Source organism: Blastocystis hominis (assembly GCF_000151665.1).
Source record: "Blastocystis hominis, Singapore isolate B (sub-type 7) whole genome shotgun sequence assembly, scaffold_4".
In the NCBI taxonomy this organism is placed as follows: Eukaryota; class Bigyra; order Opalinata; family Blastocystidae; genus Blastocystis; species Blastocystis hominis.
Window position 1 is genome coordinate 630861 of NW_013171849.1, and position 19157 is coordinate 650017.

Sequence of the window (19157 nt, forward strand, 5' to 3'; positions counted from 1 at the left end):
TAATGGATTCTTGGTGTACAAGGGCATAATGATCAATTGGAAACGATTTGGATATGGAACGAGTTATCATAATAATGTTTTGATTATATCTACATAAAAGCAACACAAACAATCATAAGAAAGAGGCATTAGAATTGTTTTCCTATCATTGTATGTAATCACTCGAGGATAATAAAAGGAATGAATTTATATGCACTAAACAAAAGAATACAATCACTTTCAAATTAGAATAAATATCTGCTATGGAGAAAAAGAAGGCAAGGTATAAGTAATGTGTCAAATAAGAATTAAACTGAGATAGAAGTAAATGTCATTTTTCTTTTATTATGGTCAACCATTTTTACAGTATTTTTATAGAAATAGTATAACATATTAGACATACCAAAAGAAAACAAAGATTCGAAGTATTTACTCAATGATTACGTTACAGGTAAAAAGAAGAAGATTTCGATTAACAAAGTTGAATATGAAGTGACTCTTTATCAAGGAGATCATTCTAGCGAATATTTGATTTGTGAAATGAAGAATAATAAAGTTGAAGGCCGTTGCCAATTATTTAATCGTGGAATTTTGAGTCTTGCTTGGGTAATTCAAAACGGTAAACGAGTTGGTGGAATAACAGAATATGAGAATGGCAAGGCATTACAAAAGGAAAGCTGGGATTCATTACTAAAAAAAGGAGATCGAAGACTGATCGAAAATACAAAAGGAAAATTAAAGATGAAAATACGGTATCGAATGGAAAAGGAGAAGAGGAAAGAAGAGAATAAGGAAAAGGAAAAGGAAAAGGAAAAGGAAAAGGAAAAGGAAAAGGAAAAGGAAAAGGAAAAGGAAAAGGAAAAGGAAAAGGAAAAGGAAAAGGAAAAGGAAAAGGAAACGCAAATAATGGGTAAAGAGGATGAAGCTGGAGAGAATAAGGAGATAAAGGAGGAGACAATAATATATCAAGGAGAATTTGACGAAGAAATGAATCGAGATGGTTATGGAATGGAATATGATATTGAAAATGGTAAAGAGAAAATTGAAGGATATTGGTCAAAAGACATATTGGTTCGCGTTATTCGTGAATTTGATGCTGATAATAACATAATGATCGAATACGACCAGAGTGATTATAATGATAATAGGGACGATAATAGTGATAAAGATACTGTGGAGTTATTGAACCGAGTTCCCATTTATATCGGGGGATACTGTATAAGCAATGGCATGATTATGCGACATGGAGTAGGATATTTGATTGATGAAGACAGTGGAACAGCAATTCGTGAAAGTGAATGGGATCATGGAAAAGAGAAGAAAGGCGGAGTAGATTTGTATGAAGGTTGGTATGTTGTTGGAATAAAAGAAAGTATTCGAAGTATATTGAAGAATGAAGAACCAGGAAAAATGACGATTAAGCCAACTGTTGATGTGCCTGCCAAACGAGTCGTGATAAACAATAGTACAGAGCTGATTGATATGGATTTGAAAGTAACAGATTTAGTGATCACATCAAATGCTTGTAATGACTTGAATGTATTGGATCTGAGCAAATACAAATGGTTACAATCAATAGATATCAGTAGTGACTGTTGTGGAACAGTGGAAACATTCAAGATCAGTAAATTACACCGATTGAAAACAATAAAAATCGGAAACAATTCATTTACCCAAGCAAAAAATAGTACTAGAGAAGATAAGTCGAAGTCATTCCACATATTGAATTGTGAATCATTGGAATCCATTCAAATTGGTCAATTCAGTTTCAGTGATTATGCTGGCGAATTTGAATTGAAGAATCTACCAAAATTACAATCCATTCAGATTGGTTCAATTGGAAGTGATTCACGCAATTTCTGGTATAGCTCGTTTGTGGTTCGAGGTATTGATATGATATTGAATATTTGAATGATGCATAGATCTTCCAAATCTACAATCTATTACATTAGGTTATTATGCATTCTATAATTCCTTATCAACTATAATTGAAAGTATTGAATGAATATAAAGGCATTATATATATAGATCTTCCATTGTTGCAATCCATTCAACTCGGTCAATATGCTCTTTGTGATAAAAATGATGAATCGAGTTCATTGACATTGCGAAGTTTGAATATAATAGTTTGATATTATGGAAAATAGATCTTCCGAATCTAACATCTATTACCAATTCTTATGGAGGATACAGTTTCTGTTATCCTCGTTCAGTGACATTGCAAAGTAATTTGGAGTGTCAAGTACTAATAGTATTTAGATATTCCAAATCTTCGAAATGTCAACCTCTCTAGTGGGTTCCAGTATGTTCGATCTATTTCCATTTCGAGTATTGTTTGATTATTATCATATCATTCGTATATGTTCCTTCTGTTCTTGCTAGTCTTGTTAAAATCAAGCAGTAATTATTATCAGGGATCGACTCGATTCGCACAGCAATCCATTAAAGTTCTGGAGTATTTCTATTGTTTGTTGGTAATACGATTATAAGTACTTTTGGTTTTCTTTCCTTATCTTATTTATTGCTCAATCCAGTTTTCACAATTAACTGATATTGTTTTTTGAATCGCTTTTTATACGTTGATCAAGTACGATTATCACTTATCATTATTATCACAGTAGTTAAATGATGATTTCTCATATACATATTTAACTTGTTACATTATTGATTGTGCTATTATAACCATTATGTATTATGGTGTTGTTAGTCCTTAAAAATAATTATGATATTATGTGCTTGTAAGAAATTAGTATACTAAGAAGTAGGGTCAAAATGAAACCAATAATATTAATAACTGATTGATATTCCAATCACACCTGTTATTATAGGATTGAGAATCATACAAGTCACAGCCAATCTATTTTATACTTTATTAAGCAGTTACTATCAATACTACTCATTAAAAAATACTGTAAAACCAATACAGACACACAGTGATGAATCATGAGAGTCAGTAATATAATCAGTTATCATCACGGTATTTGGGTTATTATGAAGTCGATCAATAGTCATTGATTTCCTTAAAAAAGCATTCTATATTCCACATCTCCAATAATAAGTTAAAAACAACGATGTATATGAGTGTGTTTAATATTCATAATTCGATAATACACTGCTAAATTACTTTGATATAACAGTGTAAACTTATAAATATTGAATCTCAGCCTTCTCCTGTAACGACATCTACTACCACATTAACCATTTATGCCTTTCATGACGATTATCAATTATCATTCACCTAGAATTGTTTATCTTTTCTATAACCCTTACTAATGATTGATTTTAACTTCATTAAACCATCTCTTTCTCATTCGTTATCACGAATCATTACGCTTACAAATAGCTACTCGTTTTCACCCATTCCAGTCTCCAATGAATCACATCATATCATCTAATCCGACCTCCCCTTTCTATCATTCTTTCGCGAACAAACATAGCAAAAGAACTATATTATCGACTAAACTGCCTGTCGTCCATCTTCTGTCTCTTCGGCTGCGCTCCCTTTCCCTTCATCTGCTTCTCCCGCGTGTTCTTCCCGCTGTTCTTCACAAACGACAGATTAATCTTCGGCGGCACTTCAAACCCGAAGCCCATCGCCACCTCCTTCAAATCCAGCTGATTCACATTAAAGATATTCTTCAACGAATGGCTCGCATACGCCATGATGTACGATCGGAACGCCTCTCTCCCCGCCTTATGCAAATAGAAATTCCGCGACATCAGCTTCAGCAGTTGGCTCTGGATATTCGCCACTTTATTCTTCGGAAACACGTACTCGTTCATCATCACTTTCGCTGCACGCAGATACGCCAAGAACATCGTTTCCTATCGCCTCACACTCCCTTTTCAGCCCTACCGACGGCAGCAAAAACAGCAAGGCGCGGCCCACGCCTTCCTTGCCTCGCGCCGTTCGTCCCACACGGTGAATGTACTCCTTGGGATCGTCTGGCGGGTCGTACTGGATGATCCAGTCCACTGCGGGGATGTCCAGGCCGCGCGCCGCGACGTCCGTGCAGAGCAGCACGCCGGTCTTGGCGTTGACGAACTCGAAGAAGACCGCGGAGCGGCGCTGCTGCTTCTGCTTTCCGTGGATGCACATGACCGGGATGTCGATGTAGTTCAGCAGCTCCGCGTGGAACTGCACCGAATTGCAGCTCGAGAAGAAGACCCTGCGATTCAACGCTCCGCCCCACAGCCCACATGATCTTCTTCTTCTGGATGTTCTTCTTGAGGAAGGTATAGAGCAGCAGGAAGCGCTGGTCGGACCCGCACACCACGTAGCCCTGCTCCAACCGACTCACCGTCGCTTCTTCGCAGGCGTCGTGCACGCCGATATACACGGGATTGTCCTGCGATCGAGCGCTCCATCAACGCCTACCGACAGCGAGAGCTTCGCCAAGCCCTGCACGTTCTTGTCCTGCGTGGCGGAGAACAGCATGGTCTGGCGCTTCTTGGGGAGGAGACGCATGATGGCCTTCATGTCCTCCTCGAATCCGATCTGCAGAATGCGGTCCGCTTCGTCGATCACCAAACACTGCAGGTTTTCGAAGTTGAAGCCCTTCGTGTTCTGCAGATGGTCCAGCAAACGGCCCGGCGTGGCGATCAGAATCGAAATGCCCTTCACCAGCTTCGAGGCCTCGCTCTTCCGATTCGCGCCGCCCATCACGATGCCGTGCGTCAATCCGTGCGCAGACGCCAGGTCCGTCACGACGCCGAAGATCTGCATCGCCAATTCGCGCGTCGGCGTGATGATAATCGCGCCCGTGCCTTGTCGCTGCTTCCATTTCAGACGCGACAGCAGCTCGATCACCGGGATCACGAACGCCAGCGTCTTGCCGGAACCTGTTCTATGCGTGAAGGAGAGAGAGCAATGCAACTTGGCCGCTCCGAGAACGTCCTTGCCGGCGAGAAGCACGGGAATCGCTTTGGATTGGATCGTGGTCATCGTCTTGAAGTCCTTCTTGGCGAGCACTTCCTTCGTTTTTTCTATCTATGGAAAGAGAAAAGAATATGTACTGCTCAGATTGAGAGACTCAAAGGTGAGGTCGGAGAAGAAATCGGCATCTTCACTTTGGGTTACAGCTAGCCATTAATTTGGAATCCATCGGATACGCTCCGCCTTGGCAGATTCGGGATTCGTCTCTTCCTCAGCATCTTCTTTCTCCTCTTCTGGTTCCTCCTCGGCGTTTTCTTTTTCTTCTCCACTCTGTGATTCTTCTTCATTCTGTGACTCCTCTTCAGCGTTCTCCTCCTCTTGCGACTCTTCCTCTTGTGACTCAATTTCTTGTCCCTCTTCTTCATCCTATTTGATGAAACATGCTCCTAGAACGCACATTCAATAATTCCTCTCCAGAAGAAACGCTCATTTCCTCATTCTCCACCTCGGGCTCACTATTTTCCTGTTTATTATTGCCAAAATTATAAGCTCTACAGACTCGACTTCCTCAATGGTTCGTTTCAACGACTTCTTGTCTAGAGCAACATTCTCCTCCTTCTGGGATTTCTTCGACTCTATACATTACGCAAAAAACCGCTGCTGTTTTACTTTTGGAAGGAACCATTCTTGAGTATTTTATGGCTTACAGAAGGAAGTTGCTAAAATCGACCAAAAACCGCGGTCACAAAACAAATCTTTCCCCAAGTTTGCCAAGAGCGTATCGGATACAGCGGCAAGCTATTTTAACGATTCAAGTTGGTATTTTGTTGAGATGTGCTCAATGCTATTTCTTTCTCTTCTCTATCCATTGACTACACGAATGGCAATCAATTTATGTGCATTCGCCTATCTGTTTTGCAGTTTTTTCACTATTATCTCTAATCTATATTACCTCCCAGTGGCCCATATTCTCTGTATTTCAACTCTATATAAAATTGAAACTAGGACATTCTCTATTATTACTCACTTTTTCATATTTCCTGGTTATTGTGAATATGCATCTTTATTACTATATCGGTGAAGACGGAAAGAGAGTGTACACACTAAAGGTTTGCTGATTAGTGGCGAGTTGTGATTGTTTAGAAAGAAACCCCGGAAGGAGGTCCGACCTTCTCTGCACATCCAGGTAGATGGCAAATCATGCTTTTTGATTCGTAGCTCGCTTTTCTCCTGATGACAAGTATTCGAAGGAAAGAGTGATTTGCAAAGAGCGCTACGGATGCCTCTTAACTCAGAAACCAGATATGAAGTTATAATTTGCACATAGTTTTGTTTGTCTTGTTTGTTTGAATCTCGTTTGGTGCGATGATGTCCGGAGGGACTGAAAAAAAGAAATGTTACTTTCATTATAAAATTGTTTTTCTTTTGTCATGTCGGACTTCCATTTTAATTTCGAGGAGACCGTTGATATCCTAAACTCCCAGACACCTACCGTGGTACGAAATAAGCGACTCTTATCCACATGTAGTCTCCCAAGGAAAAGAAGGACATTGTTTGTCGCCATTGGTTAAAACATGAATGCCAACGAGGTGACGCCTGCGCGTATCTCCACGAGTTCATTCCCGACAAAGTGCCGGAGTGCGAACTGGGAGCGAGATGTACCCGTGTTGGTTGTAGGTTTAAGCACCCCCCGCGTGACGGAAAAGTGCATTTTAACGAAGTTGCTGATTTTGTAGCGAGAGTGTTTATTCTATAAGCAAGGGTTTTGCCCCTTCGGCAAGCATTGCCGTAACTTGTACTGTTTTAGGAATGAGTTCACTCTGAAGACATATTCCCTATGAAGCAGGCGCGCTTCCCTTAATCATTGATATCTCAAACCGAAACATGGAGCTGAATATTTCTACACATGTAGCAGTTCCAAAGGAGCTTGATTCTAGGAAAAGATGGTATTAAAGTCTGGAATTCGAAAGAACAAGTGCAATTCGTACGAATCCAAAGGCGAATGCCAATACGGAGAGAACTGCAACTACTCCCACGAAACGCTAGATGTTCGTCGTACGCATCGGCTTGTTTGGCTTGATAACTCAAAGTGGCTTCGATCTATTCTCTCAACGAGCTGAACATTCCCAATCCCTCCAATCCAGAGTACTCTCTCCCTATTCTCTCTCTCTCTTTCTCTAGATACTCCTTTTTCTATTTCACTTTCCCCGACATCACGCGTCTCGGCGAATGCATCAAAAGCGGCACGTTTCAGATCTCTTCCCAGCACATCGAGGCGCTCAACAACGCCTACGATCGCTGTAATGGCTGTGTGTATCTCTTCGTGAGCGTACAAGGCAGCAAACTGATCCACGTAGGCGAGTAGGATGGAATGAACGGAAGGGACTGTGCGTAATGAAAGACCGTGTCCAAGACGACGGCGATTTTTCGAAGCCGTTCAGTGTGGAGTGGTTGAAAGTGGTGCACATGCCGTTCCGAGTGTTCGATAATGATGGTTTGCTGTGGAATGGGGATGAATTCATCGCGTAGAGCGGGCAATCAAGCTGGATGATCTGGACGACGGCTTCGAGATCGATCGAGACACGGGCGATGAGTTGTTTTCGTGGGTGTGGCGCCATCCCAACGTAGAGCCGAAGTGTGCAGTGAATCGTAGACTCTGCTCATGGCGCGACAGAGCATGATTCGCAAGCAGAGTTCGCGCTCTTGCGTGGATTCATTGCATAGAGAAGTTCGTGTGGGAGGAACCGAAGGACGCAGACGACGTGGCGCAATTCAAAGTGGACGAGAGTGTAGTCAATATCCAATTCCTTCCTTCTATTTGTTTCTTAACCTCCACAATCGTGCTCCTTCCTCCATCGCAGCGCCGTGCTTCTCATTCTCGACCAACGCGAGTTCGACCTTCTCTGTAAGAAGAACACTCTCACGCTCTGCCAGGGCGATGCCGATCTGTCCCACTCTTTGTCTCCGCTCACTCGTAGAGCCTCGCATATGCACATCGGCACGATCGTCATGGTCTACGTCTCCGGATCGGGGCGTCTGCATGGCCTTTTCCAAGTCATCACGCCGTCTGTCACCTTCGTGGGCAAGGAAGTCTCCAGCTCCACGCCCTGCATCTACATGTACGTCCGCTGGTGGTATCATTTCCACTCGCTCTCGCTCGACAACTTGCCGTTCAAGATCCCGAAGGACCAAAATCGCTTCCTGAGCCGACATATGACGTTAGCGATTATGCAGTGCTTCTTCAAGGACAATGGATCCGTTCCTTACCCCGTTTCCACTTTTCTGCAGTGTAATGGATAGTCGCAGATCGAATTGAAGCCGTTTGTGTTGCCTCCGTGCTCGTATACGGTGAAATTCGACGTAAAAGCGCCTGGATTCGATTTCGGAGAGCGCATTCGAAAGCATCCGATTTATCGACGCTTTGTGGAGTCTGATGGATGGTGCTATATCGAGTTGCTGGGGGAGGGAAGCTTGGAGGAAGGCGCAAAGTGGGTAATTCCGAGCGAGAAAGACCTTTCGCTTGTCTTTTATACATGTGATGGACTTCGTGGGTTTGTGTCGAGGGAATAATGGATAGACTACAAACTTGTGAAGAACGAGATTCTTAGAATGTCCAAGGAAATCAAGGATGAATATATTCAGTGGTACGCAGCTCATAAATCCAATTCTTAGTTATTCCGTGTTTGTTTAAAAAGGAACTTTAGTCTCCTTGCTACGAGCACTCCTCTAAAGTAGATGAAGAAGGGACAAATAGAAGAACAATCCAATTTGGTTACTATACCGTCTCACTCTACGAGTCCTGAAGAAATTACCGTTTCTGTACATTTTCTTTGTATATATCATATAGGATTTTGAATATTCGGTTATTAGTGCGCTTTCGAGCAGTGTGTAATGATTTTGGCTATTTCTTGATTCAGAGGTGTTTCAAAGGTGGATCATGGTAAACCCTCCGTTCTCCAAGCGAAAGAAACTACTCCATGCATCCCTTCTGTGATTTCTCAAGTAACAGAGCCTTATATTCAAAATCCGTAATTTTCTTGCGCTCGATCGAAAGTATAGAATAAGTGCCTCCACCCTGCCTTTCTATTCTCCACTTCCTGGTTGTTGCCTATATGCCTCTGTTTTCCAGACTCCTTTTTTTTGGCGTATCTCTCTTTTTGCTTCTTGTTACCTAGCTCTCCCTCACAATCCTGTAGTTACAACCAGCCCTTACCAACCTGTATATAATATACCTACCACCCATGTTGCCTTGCCGCCTAGCATACAAACAATTTCTGATCCTATTCCAGTCATTCGGTGTACTTGTCGCAAAACACATTGTTTGAAATTGTCTCTCTGGTCGTCTTGCCTCAAGTTTAGATACTGTGAGTGTCTGAAGGCTGGAAAGGTTTGTTCAAGTAGTTGCTCCTGTGTGGGTTGTTTGAACCAAGAAGGGAATGAGGCAAGAAAGAAGGCTATCAATTTCTTAAAGCTTCGCAACGTCAAGGCGTATAAACGACTTGTTTCAAAGGAAGTTGGTTATTTCAGAGGGGAGAATTATGTTCAGAACAGTACCAGTGAAGTAATTTGTTGCTCTTGTAAACGGAGTAACTGCAAAAAGAAGTACTGTTCCTGTTTTTTAAATGGAAGGAAGTGTTCTAGTCAATGCAGTTGTTTTGATTGTCAGAATAAGTGATTTGTTTTTTATAGCAAACTGTCCCAAATATAAAATAGGGTCTTCTGGTCATTTACGCTACACCCCAAATATTCACCCCTAAACCAAACTCTCGTGATGTAAGTGGTGGCTTAGTGTTGAAATGAGAGAAAAAAAAGCTAGTTCCAGACGAACAATTGCTTACCTTGTTTTTAGACCATGGAGATGATTGTGAAGCCCGAAGGAACCAAGGCCGACGATTTCGAGATCGCCGTTGCCAACGAGATTGCTGAGATTGCCAAGAAGACCAAGGATCTTGCCCAGCCCCTGAAGTCCTTCAAGATGGCTGCTGCGAAGGAGGTGTCCGTCGCTGGAGACAAGAAGGCCATCGTGGTGTTCGTGCCCTACAAGCTGTTCAAGAACTTCCGTCTGATTCAGTCTCGCCTGACCGCTGAGCTGGAGAAGAAGTTCGAGGGACGCCCTGTGGTGTTCGTGGCTCAGAGAACCGTTCTGACCAAGGACTACAAGCGCTCTCACAAGTTCGGAGGTGTCCGCCCTCACAACCACACCGTGTCGGCTGTGCAGGACGCCATCATCGATGATCTGGTGTATCCTTGCGAATGCGTCGGAAAGCACACCAGCATCAACGGACGCTCTGGAAAGGTGATCAGAGTGTTCTTGGGACCCCAGGGACAGCAGGAGGTGGAGAACAAGCTCGACGCTCTGTCCACCATCTACAAGAAGCTGACCAACAAGAACATTACCTTTGAGTTCAAGAACTAAGAAAGCTAATTGGAGAGGGTGATCTATCCTATGTTTGTTTTACACACTATGGAAAATAGTCCCTATTTTTAGGTCCACAGTTTTTTTTGGTTAGAATGCCTAAGCGATCTACTACGAGTGACGGAGTGTCCTCTTCTGACCTGAAGGATTTGCCATCCACCAGCCTACCCATAAACCATAATGAAGGGGAAACTAAGGCACACACAGGTAAAAGGTTATTTGGAAAGATCCGACGTCCAGAAAGTGGTAATAAATATATGGATATTCTGACAACTTTTAGGAGTCACGCCGATCAATTCTGGAAACGTTGGAAAGTTTAGTGAGGATCTTGAAGCGGCAAGAAAGAACGAAGAAGCTACTAAAAAGCCTGTAATGCGTTATAAGTATGAGCTCCCGTTTTTTGTTAGTTTAGTTTTCTCACTTTGAACAAACAGTTTGCAAACTGGGTAAACTATCATTTAACTCACCATCCTAATGGAAATTGGTCGTTGTTCTTGAGAGTGTGTTGCTTATGGGTTCAATCATATTTTAGGAGTATATCGAATACGCAGACAAAATTGAGGAGGCGAATGGTAAGAAGGTGGTCTCTAAGAATGAAAAGCAAATGGAAATGGAGCTGAAGAACAGCGATGAGAAGCCTTCTGCTGCTCCAGCGTTCTCATTTGGAGTAAAGAAGGACGATGAAAAGCCTTCTACAACTCCTTCATTCTCATTTGGAGTAAAGAAGGACGACGAAAAGCCTTCTACAACCCCAGCGTTCTCATTTGGAGTAAAGAAGGACGATGAGAAGCCTTCTACAACCCCAGCGTTCTCATTTGGAGTAAAGAAGGACGACGAAAAGCCTTCTACAACCCCAGCGTTCTCATTTGGAGTAAAGAAGGACGATGAGAAGCCTTCTACAACTCCTTCATTCTCATTTGGAGTAAAGAAGGACGATGAAAAGCCTTCTACAACCCCAGCGTTCTCATTTGGAGTAAAGAAGGACGATGAGAAGCCTTCTGCTGCTCCAACATTCTCATTTGGAGTAAAGAAGGACGATGAAAAGCCTTCTACAACCCCAGCGTTCTCATTTGGAGTAAAGAAGGACGATGAGAAGCCTTCTGCTGCTCCAACATTCTCATTTGGAGTAAAGAAGGACGATGAGAAGCCTTCTACAACTCCTTCATTCTCATTCGGAGTAAAGAAGGACGATGAAAAGCCTTCTGCTGCTCCAGCGTTCTCATTCGGAGTAAAGAAGGACGATGAGAAGCCTTCTGCTGCTCCAGCGTTCTCATTTGGAGTAAAGAAGGACGATGAGAAGCCTTCTACAACCCCAGCGTTCTCATTCGGAGCGAAGAAGGACGATGAAAAGCCTTCAACCACTCCTTCATTCTCATTTGGAGTAAAGAAGGACGATGAGAAGCCTTCTACAACCCCAGCGTTCTCATTTGGAGTAAAGAAGGACGATGAAAAGCCTTCTACAACCCCAGCGTTCTCATTCGGAGCGAAGAAGGACGATGAAAAGCCTTCAACCACTCCTTCATTCTCATTTGGAGTAAAGAAGGATGATGAGAAGCCTTCTACAACCCCAGCGTTCTCATTCGGAGTAAAGAAGGATGACGAGAAGCCTTCTACAACCCCAGCGTTCTCATTTGGAGTAAAGAAGGACGACGAGAAGCCTTCTACAACCCCAGCGTTCTCATTTGGGGTGAAAAAGGATGACGAGAAGCCTTCTACAACTCCTTCATTCTCATTTGGAGTAAAGAAGGACGACGAAAAGCCTTCTGCTGCTCCAACATTCTCATTTGGAGTAAAGAAGGACGATGAGAAGCCTTCTACAACCCCAGCGTTCTCATTTGGAGTAAAGAAGGACGATGAAAAGCCTTCTACAACTCCTTCATTCTCATTTGGAGTAAAGAAGGACGATGAGAAGCCTTCTACAACCCCAGCGTTCTCATTTGGAGTAAAGAAGGACGACGAGAAGCCTTCTACAACCCCAGCGTTCTCATTTGGGGTGAAAAAGGATGACGAGAAGCCTTCTACAACTCCTTCGTTCTCATTCGGAGCGAAGAAGGATGATGAAAAGCCTTCTGCTGCTCCAGCGTTCTCATTTGGAGTAAAGAAGGATGACGAAAAGCCTTCTGCTGCTCCAACATTCTCATTTGGAGTAAAGAAGGACGATGAAAAGCCTTCTGCTGCTCCAGCATTTACGTTTACCTTTGGAGCGAAGAAGGACGACGAAAGCTCTGCCTCCTCGGCTCCCAAATTCACGTTCCCTTCCATCCCGATTCAAATCCCAACGGTGAACTCCACTCCTGCTCAAGAGTCCTCCACCGCTCCCTCCAATCAAGACGACGACGAGACCCTCGGCCAAGAAGGCGTCAACGTGCTGTTCAAAGTGCGAGCGAAGCTGCTGAAGCTGGACAACGAATCCAAGAAGTGGAACAACGAAGGCGTTGGATTCTTCCGCATTGAGGAGTTCCAGTGAGAGAGTGCTTGCGGATTCACGTGTAGGGACGATCACACACGACGATTGATCTTTGCTCTCGAGAATGGAATGATCAAAGTAAATTGTGGATGGGATGCGAAGTGTGGATGTACCGTCAGCAAAACGCGAGTTGTCCTGCCTCTCTTTTTCGATGGAGAACCCATTACATGCGCATTGTACGTGAAAACGGAGGCAAGTGCTGCGTCGTTGAAGAGTGAATTGGAGAAGTATTTCTTTTTTGTTTGTTGGATTCCCGCGATTGCATTTTTCTTATAGCATTTTTTATTGATATGGCGTGTACAAAAAAAGGAATCGCTCTTACCGTTATCTTGGTGTTGTTCATCATCATACCTACGGCGCTGTTTCTTATAGCTCGCTTACTTCCATCTTTATACTCGACGCGAGTAAAGAAGATAAAGGAGTAGGTTTGATAATTACTAGTTATTATTTTTCAGATACAACCGCTATGTAGAGAACTGGGAGGAATGGGGTATCGAACAATACAAGAATGCCAAGTTTACTGTGAAAGTCGGAATCAGTACTTACGAGTTCAATGAATGCACGGAGACATTTGGAGAAAACTATCCTATTCGAGAAGTTTGCAACAAAGAGGGAGATCCATCCAATGGATGCTTGACAGCGGATGCTTTCCACTATCGTGCCAACATTCCATATCCCCAATCCGATGAGGTGACCATTCAAGTGATGAATAGTCAAAGTGGTACCCTTATTTTCAATTCAACGTATACACTAAGAACTGAAAGATCAGAAGAGTGGGATACGATGGATTGTGACACCCCCGAGTCCTGTATGGCTCTTTGTAATTCATGGGGAGGCTTTGGTTCAGAAAATTTGAGAATCTGCATGTACGAAGGTTATTTAGGAAATCTGTGCTACCGCGTCCGTTCGTCCGATGGATCCAACTACCAAATCGACGATCCTCCAGGTTATGACCTCTTTTACTACTTCGGCGGTGCAGGGTGCAAGTGAGATCACTTTCCATTGTCTATTATAGCTACGAGACCATTTGGGATGAGAAAAACTACGTGGGCGGCAAGCAAGAATTCCTCGTCGTGGATCTTCGCAATTTCCGCGATCCGTATATCCGCGCTTCTACCCTTACGCTGGGCTGCTCCACGAAGTATAAGAAAGAGCGAACTTGCTTCCCGACCGATCCGGAGACGGACATGACCGTGGTAATGATGCATACGAGAATTTTGATCGCTGCGTATCTGGTCACCATCCTCGAAGTGCTGGTACTTGTCTGTTCTTGGCTCTCTCACTCTCCAGGTGGTTCTGATCTTCTTCATCTACATGCTGATTCATCGCCTCATGCAGAAGAAGCCCAACACGACCCGCCTAGTTTCGATTGTTTGTCACAAACACCACCAATCAACAACACATCACGCCTTAGGAAAAAAGAAAGAAAGAAACGCGGCGTTCTCACAGATCGTAGGACGCCCAATCGCTCGAGTCGCACATCTCCTCGCCCCCCGCAGCGTTCGCTGCGCCTTCCGAGAAAGAAGACTGCGCCGAGTCCATCAGCGCCGTGGAAAACGTGGAAACCGTGGAAACGGACTCGGCTCCCCGCGGGGAATCGATGGTGGCGGGGAGGTCGGTTTCGCTGGTCTCGGGGGCCTCGGGGGAGGGGGGCGTGAGGGGGAGCGGGAGCTCTGCAAGGTCATCGAGGTCGGGGAGGGGAAGGTCGTGCTGAAACAGGGGGTAAAAGACGGGTCCAGCAGAGGGAAAAAGGTCGGTGGAGGGGAGAGAAGGGAAAATGGATGAAGCAGAAGCAGAAGCAGAAGAAGGAGAAGGGAAAGAAGAAGGAGAAGGGAAAGAAGGAGAAGAAGGAGAAGGGAAAATAGAAGAAGATGAAGCAGAAGTTGAAAAAGAAGGAGAAGAAGGGAAAATAGAAGAAGAAGAAGAGGCAGAAGGAGTAGTAGCTGAAGAAGGGAGCGAAGGGAAAACAGCCGTAGAAGCAGAAGAGGGAGAAGAAGAAGAAGAAGGCGAGGCGGCTTGTTTGCGGAGCCGGTTGGAAAGGCAGTGGAAGTGGTTCTTCACGTCGTTCTCCGATCGCCCGGGGAGATAGCGGCGGATCTGCGCCCAGCGGTTGCCGAGAAGGTCGTGCAGAGAGCGGAGGAGAAGGTCCTCCGCTTCCGTCCAGCGGGCTTTGGAAAGACCGGGAATGAGATTGTAGAACCATCGCTGACGGCACTACGGGAGAGAGGAGGGGAGAGGGAGTACCTGTTTACCAGTGCGACCAGGAATGTGTTCAGCAATCATTTTCCACTTCTTTTCTCCATACTTGGCAACTAGCTCGCAAAGAAGTCTATCTTCGTATTCAGACCATGGAACCTAGAATTCGATAGAAAATAGTAAACAGATACGCGTTTGTTTTTCTTGTTTTTACAAGCTACACCGTTAGAGGGGTCTTCTGTGGTATTTTTTTCGTCAGGACTTTTATACCAACTATCAGTCTCATGAATAAAGGGTAAATTCGGATAAAAAAAAGACATCTACAAGTGACAAAAGCATCAGCGCATTCAACCATTTCCTGGTTTTCCATTGTTATTTATAGCAAAATAATCACGAATACAAGGGGAAAAATGCTCACTCACGAAGATTAGACACAAACAGAAACTACTAAGAAAGAGGACAACAGGTATGGGTATGAAGAGAACCACTAGGGAGAAGATCAAATAAAAGAAAATCGATCTCCACAATGGAATATTTTGAACAAACACAACACCACAACTCTAACCCCTAATAACCGGGATTTCCTCCCGCCAGTAGTTGCACGTACTCCGAATAGCTGTAATTCGCTCCCTGGAACACATCCCGGTCCTCCACCATTCTCCACTTCAATTTCGCAAAGTCCACATCGCTGGATCGGACCACCTCCAACGGGCAGAAATACAGCCGGTCCGCGCGCAGCTCCGAAACGATGTTCCACAGTCGCTTCGACAGGCTGGTTTCCAGACGAGGCAGGTCCATCAGCGCGACATCATATCCCTGCAGCGAGTCGACCCCAAAAACGTCCCGCATCACCTGCACCGGCACCTGGTCGCCCACCAGCAGCCACAGCGCCACTCCCTCGTCCAGCAGATAGATCCCCGTCGCGGAAAGCGTCGACAGCGTGAGTCGCAAAATGCGCGGCAAAACCAAATTGCGCGGGCCAAATAACTGGCTCTCCGCCGCCTCCGCCGCCTCTGCGTCCTCGAGGAAGGTCCCCGCCTAGACTCGGAAACAACAGAGAGAGAAACCTGCGGATCCATGTCGGCGATGTCGAGTAAAAGCGGGTAGAGGAAGCGGACCACGACGTCCAGACTGCTCTGCCGCAGCTGATGCATCAAGTACGCGCGCGCGTCGCTGCGCTGGTCGCTGCCTCCGCGCAGCACGCCGCTCTTCTGCAACGCCATCTACGCTTCACGTCGTTTTCGCGCAGAATACAAGGAAGAGCGGGAGCTGCGCGATCTGCGCGGGGATGGACTCGCTCGGCGACGCGAGGCCCTGCGCCTTCGTCCGCTTCAGCAGCGCCAGGCACAGCTGGTGCACCTTCTGCCGAGCGATCGCCAGACCCACCTCCGGGATCGCCTCGATCGCTACGCGTCAGAGAGACAGAGAAAAGGGACAGCGCTGCAGCACGAGGTCCGCGATGACGTCCTGGCGCAGTCGCTCGAACATGTGGTTCAGCACGTTGCTGACGGGCAGCACGGCCGTGTGCACGCGGATCCGGCGCTCGCCGCGCGCGTTGGTGTAGAGCAGCGCGCCCTGGATCGGGAAGGACGGCGCCTGGAGCACGTTGTCGAGCTCGAACTCCACGCTGACCGTGAGGTCGCTGTGGCACACCGGAGACACCATCAGGTCGGTGTTGGAGAGGCAGAACGCGCCGGCGAAGCCGCGCACGTGCACGCCGGAGGGCACACGCACGCGGTACATCGACTCGAAGCCGGTCTCGCGCGCGAGCACGCGGTGGACGTCGCTGGCGAGGACGGCGGCCCAGCGCGATTGCTGGTGGAAGGAGGGGTAGTAGAAGAGCTGTCCGCCGCTCTGCGTGCAGAGCGGGGCGAGGGAGGCGACGTCGGCGGAGGCGGCGCCGAGGAAGCAGTGGACGGAGATCTGCTGCGCGACGAGCTGGTGCGCCAGCTCGGTGTAGAAGGGAGAGGCGGGCTTGAGAAGGTCTTTCTCGGAGTCGGTGCCGAGCATGGCCGGAACTTCGCGCTGTTTGAGCTTGGCGGCGCCGAGCGAAGGCATGGAGGCTTGGAAGAGCGAGAGGAGGCCGCCGGTGTCTTGGAGGAGCTTGGCGGCGAAGTGGAGGGCGGAGCCGGTGCAGGTGTCGACGTCGCGCGTGGAGGCGAAGGAGGCGGGGAGCGCGCGGAGGAAGGAGTCGACGGCCTGGCGGTTGTCGACGAGGTTGAGGAGGAGAGAGGAAGGGACGGGGATGAGAAGGTCCTCGATGTCCGAGCAGACCAACTGCCGAACCGTTTTGCCCTCCTAGAAGTGAGCCAGCGAAGAGAGAGAGGGATACAGCGATTTGGTAGAAGTGCACGGCGCTGTCGAAGGTCATGAAGCCCACCGTGATGATCGAGTTGTCGCACATCGCGATCAGATCGTCCAGACTCGCTCGGATCGCTTCGCACGCGGTCTCCAGCATGCCCGACGCCACCGCCTGGTACGACACGTCTACCTCGCCATCTCCTCCCGGCCCCTACCCAGCAGGAACAAATACGTCGGGAACATCGGCGGACGCACGCAGTACTCGCGGCCCGCCTCGAACTCCACCTGGCCCTTGCAGAGCTCCGGGCGCTCGTAGAGATCCACGCGCTTTCCGCTCATGTCCAGATGGCTGTAGTACTCATCGGGGACTAGACCTCGCCGCCCTCCATCACGCCTACCATCGTTCAAATGACCGCAGAAGTTGCACCGCCAGCGACGGCCGCCGTCCGTGAAGGACACGAACGGGTTGATGTACGCGCGGCAGCGGAAGCAGCGCTGCACGCCCACGCGACCGAACGACACCACCGGGATTTTGCCCTAGATCGGAGACAGGGAGCGAGCGTACGCCGTCGGGAGCCATGGGACGGAATACACCGCCGAACGGGATGCCGGCGAGGCCCTGCAGAGAGGAACTGTTCGGCGCGATGTCATACGACAGCTTGACATACTCTTCGTCGGGCTGCATCTCCGGGGAGATCGGGGACGGGGCGGGAGCGGATAGGTCGTAGTTTGTCTGCGGACCCATGTACGCAGGTGACATGCCAGAACCCATGGCTGCCGTGTTGCCGCCATACATCGGCTGGTTTTGCGTCTGGCTCGGATCCACAGACGTCAGATTATATGCAGTCGTTGGAATTTGATAACGTCCATTCATCGGTCGATAGGCTCCAGCAGATACACTTCCTGAGGGCGGAGCAGAGATAGAAGACTGTGGAGGCTCGGAATTTAGACTCATATTTGACATATGCTGGGCGACTGTATCCATGGAGGGAGGAGGCGGCACAACGCGGCCCCCGGCACTTCCCGGGTAGAATGCACGCTGTTGCGGATTAAATACATTCGTAGGAGCCGAGTAACCGCTGGGAGGCAGAGTCCTTGCCCCTACTATGTTGGGTACAGCCGAGGGTTGTTGTTGGGCTGTATTTTGATTGTTATTCTTAAGAAAAGGGTTGCTCATCACAAGAACTTTCATATTTCATGTCCGATACAATGAAACTCCCGACGTACAGTGATCGACTTCTTGATTATCAAGCGGTGTTAGATGAAACAAAGAGAAAAAAAGCACAAATGATCACAGAAAAACAGAAACAATCGAACCTGAACGACGAAATAACAAAACGACGATTGATACAATTCCCAATACCAGCACGCCATACACAAACGCCACATTAACCCCACAGATAGGAAATCAATCCTCCACTCTGACTCTGCTCCGCTTCTTCTTCCCGAAGTTCCTGCATCAATTCCCACTTTTTCTCCAGCTCCAAATCCAGCTTCAGCTTCAGCGCCTCGATGGCAGCGAGCAGCGAGTTTTCTCGCTCCTACGAGTGAAAGAAAAGAAGGAACGCTACCTGGTGATCTCGCTCCAACTCGTCGACCTTCCGGATAAACTGGTCGGTGAGTTGTCTACCATGGAAATGCATCTCGGTTCCTACGAGTTCACTCGCTTCGATTCCTCGATCGCCTTCTGCGAGGCCATGCACTCCGCGCGCAGGCGGTACAGCTCCTGTTCGAGCAGAGGCATTTCGCTCGGTTCGTCCGCATCGAGCGGCTGCGAGGGTTGAGGAGGTCCCAGCTCGACAGGAGTCGATGTCGATGCGGGCTCTGCTTGGTGGGAGTCCGTGGAGTCCATGGAATCCATGGAGACCGTGTTGTCCCCTTCCATGTTGGCTTCCGTATCAGCTTCGGGAATAAGAGAAATG

The 19157-nt window shown here is 46.8% G+C and overlaps 8 protein-coding genes; 4 read left to right on the forward strand and 4 right to left on the reverse strand.

Annotated features, from left to right (window-relative positions):
• Positions 1–3429: 3429 nt before the first annotated feature.
• On the reverse strand, positions 3430–4924 carry GSBLH_T00003803001 (uncharacterized protein; the record flags this gene model as incomplete). The annotated part of the gene is made up of 5 exons (XM_013042602.1): positions 3430–3804; positions 3836–4148; positions 4180–4328; positions 4358–4826; positions 4857–4924. 5 exons carry the CDS (start codon positions 4922–4924, stop codon positions 3430–3432), a joined length of 1374 nt encoding a protein of 457 aa, XP_012898056.1.
• Positions 4925–5369: 445 nt separating this feature from the next.
• Positions 5370–5540, reverse strand: GSBLH_T00003804001 (uncharacterized protein; the record flags this gene model as incomplete). XM_013042603.1 has 1 exon in its annotated part: positions 5370–5540. One exon carries the CDS (start codon positions 5538–5540, stop codon positions 5424–5426), a length of 117 nt encoding a protein of 38 aa, XP_012898057.1. The 3' UTR covers positions 5370–5423.
• Positions 5541–5903: 363 nt separating this feature from the next.
• On the forward strand, positions 5904–6190 carry GSBLH_T00003805001 (uncharacterized protein). XM_013042604.1 has 3 exons: positions 5904–5964; positions 5999–6041; positions 6074–6190. Exons 1-3 carry the CDS (start codon positions 5911–5913, stop codon positions 6169–6171), a joined length of 195 nt encoding a protein of 64 aa, XP_012898058.1. The 5' UTR covers positions 5904–5910; the 3' UTR covers positions 6172–6190.
• A 95-nt stretch (positions 6191–6285) lies between these two features.
• GSBLH_T00006715001 (uncharacterized protein) lies at positions 6286–6591 on the forward strand (the record flags this gene model as incomplete). Its single annotated transcript, XM_013042605.1, is given in 3 exon segments — positions 6286–6351; positions 6384–6513; positions 6533–6591. 3 exon segments carry the CDS (start codon positions 6286–6288, stop codon positions 6589–6591), a joined length of 255 nt encoding a protein of 84 aa, XP_012898059.1.
• A 3116-nt stretch (positions 6592–9707) lies between these two features.
• GSBLH_T00003806001 (uncharacterized protein) lies at positions 9708–10664 on the forward strand (the record flags this gene model as incomplete). XM_013042606.1 has 1 exon in its annotated part: positions 9708–10664. The coding sequence occupies one exon, from the start codon at positions 9708–9710 to the stop codon at positions 10269–10271; it is 564 nt and encodes a 187-aa protein (XP_012898060.1). The 3' UTR covers positions 10272–10664.
• Positions 10665–10881: 217 nt separating this feature from the next.
• GSBLH_T00003807001 (uncharacterized protein) lies at positions 10882–12738 on the forward strand (the record flags this gene model as incomplete). The annotated part of the gene is made up of 1 exon (XM_013042607.1): positions 10882–12738. One exon carries the CDS (start codon positions 10882–10884, stop codon positions 12736–12738), a length of 1857 nt encoding a protein of 618 aa, XP_012898061.1.
• Positions 12739–14181: 1443 nt separating this feature from the next.
• On the reverse strand, positions 14182–15254 carry GSBLH_T00003808001 (uncharacterized protein; the record flags this gene model as incomplete). Its single annotated transcript, XM_013042608.1, has 3 exons — positions 14182–14952; positions 14983–15093; positions 15126–15254. 3 exons carry the CDS (start codon positions 15252–15254, stop codon positions 14182–14184), a joined length of 1011 nt encoding a protein of 336 aa, XP_012898062.1.
• A 231-nt stretch (positions 15255–15485) lies between these two features.
• Positions 15486–18427, reverse strand: GSBLH_T00003809001 (uncharacterized protein; the record flags this gene model as incomplete). XM_013042609.1 has 7 exons in its annotated part: positions 15486–15972; positions 16002–16157; positions 16189–16340; positions 16371–17232; positions 17267–17421; positions 17451–17772; positions 17801–18427. The coding sequence occupies 7 exons, from the start codon at positions 18425–18427 to the stop codon at positions 15502–15504; spliced, it is 2745 nt and encodes a 914-aa protein (XP_012898063.1). The 3' UTR covers positions 15486–15501.
• Between the last annotated feature and the right edge of the window lie 730 nt (positions 18428–19157).

Excerpts from the sequence above, each read along its gene's own strand:
- GSBLH_T00003805001 (XM_013042604.1), top strand. The coding sequence starts at position 5,911 with ATGCATCTTTATTACTATATCGGTGAAGACGGAAAGAGAGTGTACACA. Across the intron at positions 5,965-5,998 it reads AGAGAGTGTACACACTAAAG|AAAGAAACCCCGGAAGGAGG; the intron begins GTTTGCTGATTA and ends GTGATTGTTTAG. Across the intron at positions 6,042-6,073 it reads GACCTTCTCTGCACATCCAG|CTCGCTTTTCTCCTGATGAC; the intron begins GTAGATGGCAAA and ends TTTGATTCGTAG.